The sequence below is a fragment of the Lipotes vexillifer genome, unplaced genomic scaffold, assembly GCF_000442215.2.
Source record: "Lipotes vexillifer unplaced genomic scaffold, Lipotes_vexillifer_v1.1 scaffold217, whole genome shotgun sequence".
Taxonomy (NCBI): Eukaryota; Metazoa; Chordata; class Mammalia; order Artiodactyla; family Lipotidae; genus Lipotes; species Lipotes vexillifer.
Window position 1 is genome coordinate 2814835 of NW_006788200.1, and position 4289 is coordinate 2819123.

At 39.0% G+C, this 4289-nt stretch overlaps 1 protein-coding gene across 1 annotated transcript in view; it reads left to right on the forward strand.

Moving 5' to 3' along the window:
* SEC24A (SEC24 homolog A, COPII component) overlaps nucleotides 1-4289 on the forward strand; it is a 59545-nt gene that overhangs the window by 22049 nt on the left and 33207 nt on the right. Inside the window, 4 exon segments of the mRNA XM_007461366.1 lie at nucleotides 1-37; nucleotides 329-501; nucleotides 2978-3080; nucleotides 4114-4240. The exon segment at nucleotides 1-37 is cut by the window's left edge and continues 29 nt beyond it. Coding sequence (XP_007461428.1) covers nucleotides 1-37; nucleotides 329-501; nucleotides 2978-3080; nucleotides 4114-4240 — 440 coding nt within the window.

The following is a 4289-nucleotide window of genomic DNA, read 5'->3' on the forward strand; positions in this document are numbered from 1 at the left end:
TTCCTTGAATCCAAGTGGTCCACAGGCATTTACTCAGGTATACTTTTTGTTTTTGTTTTTTTACCTTTATTCCACTTCAGTTTAAACTGTATTCACATGAAAAACTTTTAAGAAGGTATAATGAAAAATTTTAACCAGTTAGAATGGTAATAAATATTTCATAAGGCCTTTGTTCTGTTACGTATCTCCAGAACCAAAAAATTGACCAGGAAATCTAGATTACAGTGTTGTTGTTTAGAGAGAAATTAAGTAACCAAGTACTTATACTCTTCTCTTTTCAACTGAAGACATTATAAAGGCTACTTACTTTGAAATTATATATCTTTAGACTCCTTTAGGTGCTAATCATTTACCTGCAAGCATGAGTGGATTAAGTCTACATCCAGAGGGGCTAAGGGTTATCAATCTACTTCAAGAAAGAAACATGCTTCCATTGACACCTTTGCAGCCTCCCGTTCCAAATTTGCATGAAGATATTCAGAAACTCAACTGTAACCCAGAGTAAGGCTTCAAACAGCGCTTCTTATTAAATATGACATTTTACTCGTTCTAAAATTCTTCCAGATTATTTTTGAGCTTCATGTGTTACGAACAAGCTATACAAATGTATTAATTTATGAAAGTAGTCCTGCGTGCAGAAAACAGCACTTTGTTAGTTGCTTACTTGATATTTGAAATATACTAAGTCAAGAAATAGAGGGCTTCCCCGGTGGTACAGTGGTTGAAAGTCCGCCTGCCGATGCAGGGGACGCGGGTTCGTGTCCCGGTCCGGGAAGATCCCACATGCCGCGGAGTGGTTGGGCCCGTGAGCCATGGCTGCTGAGCCTGCAAGTCCGGAGCCTGTGCTCCGCAACGGGAGAGGCCACAGCAGTGGGAGGCCTGCGTACCGCAAAAAAAGAAAGAAATAGAGTTGTAACCCTTGATCTGATAGCTACTCTTATCAGCTCTAATGGGACTATGATATTCATTATCATTATGGTGATTACATTATATTTTCAAAGTCCGAAGGACAGAGACTTGATTCTATATAATCCTTTATTTGCTCTCATTTTAAATTGTTTTTCATAACCAACATAATTATAATACTCTTTTCTCTCTTAAAATTGATTGTGAGTTTAAGGGTATATGAAGACTTTCTGATAAACTGAATTTTGTTATTTTTATTTATTTTAAAAATTTATTATTTATTTGGCTGCATTGGGTCTTAGTTGCAGCATGTGGGATCTTTGTTGTGGCATGTGGGATCTTCCGTTGCGGTGTGGGGGCTCTTCTCTAGTTGTTGTGCACAGGCTCCAGAGCATGTGGGCTCAGTAGTTGCAGCGCTCGGGCTCCAGAGTGAGTGGGCTCTATAGTTATGGTGTGTGGGCTCCGGAACACATGGGCTTAGTTGCCCTGCAGTATGTGGGATCTTAGTTGCCCAACCAGGGATCAAACCATCGTCCCCTGCATTGGAAGGTGGATTCTTTTTTTTAAAAAAAAAAATTTATTTATTTATTTATTTATTTATTTATTTATTTATCTTGGCTGTGTTGGGTCTTCGTTTCCGTTCATGGGCTTTCTCTAGTTGCGGCGAGTGGGGGCCACTCTTCATCGCGGTGCGCAGGCCTCTCACTGTCGCGGCCTCTCTTGTTGTGGAGCACAAGCTCCAGACGGGCAGGCTCAGTAGTCATGGCTCACGGGCCTAGTTGCTCCACGGCATGTGGGATCTTCCCAGACCAGGGCTCAAACCCGTGTCCTCTGCATTGGCAGGCAGACTCTCAACCACTGCGCCACCAGGGAAGCCCCTGGAAGGTGGATTCTTAACCACTGGACCACCAGGGAAGTCCCTGAATTTTTTTTTTAAATTAATTTTTATTTTTGGCTGCGTTGGGTCTTCGTTGCTACACGTGGGCTTTCTCTAGTTGTGGTGAGCGGGGGCTACTCTTTGTTGTGGTGCACAGGCTTCTCACTGCAGTGGCTTCTTTTGTTGCAGAGCACAGGCTCTAGGTGCACGGGCTTCAGTAGTTGTGGCGTACAGGCTCAGTAGTTGTGGCACGTGGGCTCAGTAGTTGTGGCTCGCGGGCTCTAGAGCACAGGCTCAGTAGTTGTAGCACAGGGGATTAGTTGCTCCATGGCATTTGGGATCTTCCCTGCATTGGCAGGCGGATTCTTAACTACTGCACCACCAGGGAAGCCCAATTTTGTTATTTTTAAATAGTCTTTATAAAACCATCAGTAAAACTGAGCTGTCAGTAATACACTTAACTTTTTTTTTTTAAGATTTATTATTTATTTATTTATTTATTTAACTTATTTTTGGCTGCATTGGGTCTTAGTTGCAGTACTCAGAATCTTCCTTGAGGCATGCAGGATCCTTCATTTCAGTGCGCGGGCTCTTCGTTGTGGTGCACGGGCTTCTCGTTGTGGCGAGTAGGTTTTCTCTTCTCTAGTGACATGCAGGCTCCAGGGCGCATGGGCTCTGTATTTGTGGCACGCAGGATCTAGTTGAGGTGTGCGTGAACTCAGTAGTTGTGGCACGCAGGCTTAGTTGCCCTGAGGCGTGTTGGATCTTAGTTCCCTGACCGGGGATTGAACCCGTGTCCCCTCCATTGTAAGGCAGATTCTTTACCACTGGGCCACCAGGGAAAGTCCCAGTAATACGCTTAACTTTGCATGTGCAAATTTGGGTCATCACCTTTAAATTCCAGTTCCATCTAGATTTATATAAAGAAAAATAAGTTCTTTGATAGTCTAGACTGTCTTATGCACAAGCTGAGAAGAAAATTTGTTTTAGTTATATAAAATGGGATTATAACCGTCTACCCTTTCTTTCTGAATAGGATTTAAATATTTAAAAAGGATAAAATTTGTGAGGGCCTGTTGAAATACTTCATTTGTAATCTGATCCAATGTTAAAATGTGTACCTTTTAAGTCTTTTTATTTTTGTCCAAAAATAGTCATAGTAACAACTGACAAATGATTTTTACATTGATATAGGTTATTCCGATGCACACTGACTAGCATTCCTCAGACCCAGGCCTTACTGAATAAAGCCAAACTTCCTTTGGGACTGCTGCTTCATCCTTTTAAAGACCTAGTGGTATGTTTTACTAGCGAAAGTAAATGTTTTGTGGAAAATTATCTTGGTGGTAAGGAATTTTTTATAATAGTGCAAGAATTTGTTTGAGCTCTCTTTAGGAATTTGACCATTGGCCGATTCCTTTATTTGTATTTCAGCCAAAGATATTATCAAACACTTTCGCAAAGAGATAAAATAAACATATTGTTGAAAAATTCAGGAGGTACTGAATAGAATAGAGGTACTGAAGAAAATAAATAAATGAACCATACTATTTTAACAAGTTGTAAATTGTTTACCCATTAAAATACTTTACCTATTCTCCCAGTTCTTCCATTCTTGGAGTAAAATCTGTTGCTTTAAGAAGCTGTTTCCAAAAAGAAGAAGAAAAGAAAATAAGCCCTTCTACTTTTGTCCTAAGGCTCTGGGACCTTGACATGTGACCACATACGGTTTGAGAGAATCAGTCCATAAGTGAAGTGACTTTCCCAATACAAACCTCCTTTTGGAAATAGGATTGTATTGCCTTTACTGATTTTTGACTTTGACTTTAGATCTTTTAAAACGTAGGATAAACTTTAAATAGGAGCATAATTGCAAAGTCCAATAAAATATTTAAATATAATTTAACCATACCTTACTTTGTGACAGTTCTTTTATGAGAACTTAGTAGCCTGTTAATATAACATGAAGAAACTTCCTAATGATTTAATTAGTCATTTATTTAGAATACTGATCCTTCCTTCACCATTCATCTAACAGATATGTTGTAAATTTACTATGTTGGCTTTGCAATGTAAACTTTTAATGAGAAAATAAATACTTTTTAAAAGGCAAAATTTAATGAGAATGGTCCTGGGGAAAATCACTAGGGTTTAAGAACCAGTACATTTCATTACATAATTTTTTGTTTGGCAGGTTGGACACATTTTTTTACCCTAGTTTTTTCTCTAAAATTATAATATCCCAACAATTATTTGGAAGGTATGGATTAATTGCTTGACCTTTAGACATGATCATCATTGCCTTTAATAATTTAGTCCTTTTTTTTCAGCAATTGCCTGTGGTTACCTCTAGTACAATTGTGAGATGCCGTTCATGCAGGACATACATCAACCCTTTTGTCAGCTTTCTTGATCAAAGGAGATGGAAATGTAACTTATGTTACCGAGTCAATGATGGTATGTTTTTTTTTAAACATTTAAACATTTCTACATGCATTGTAGGGAA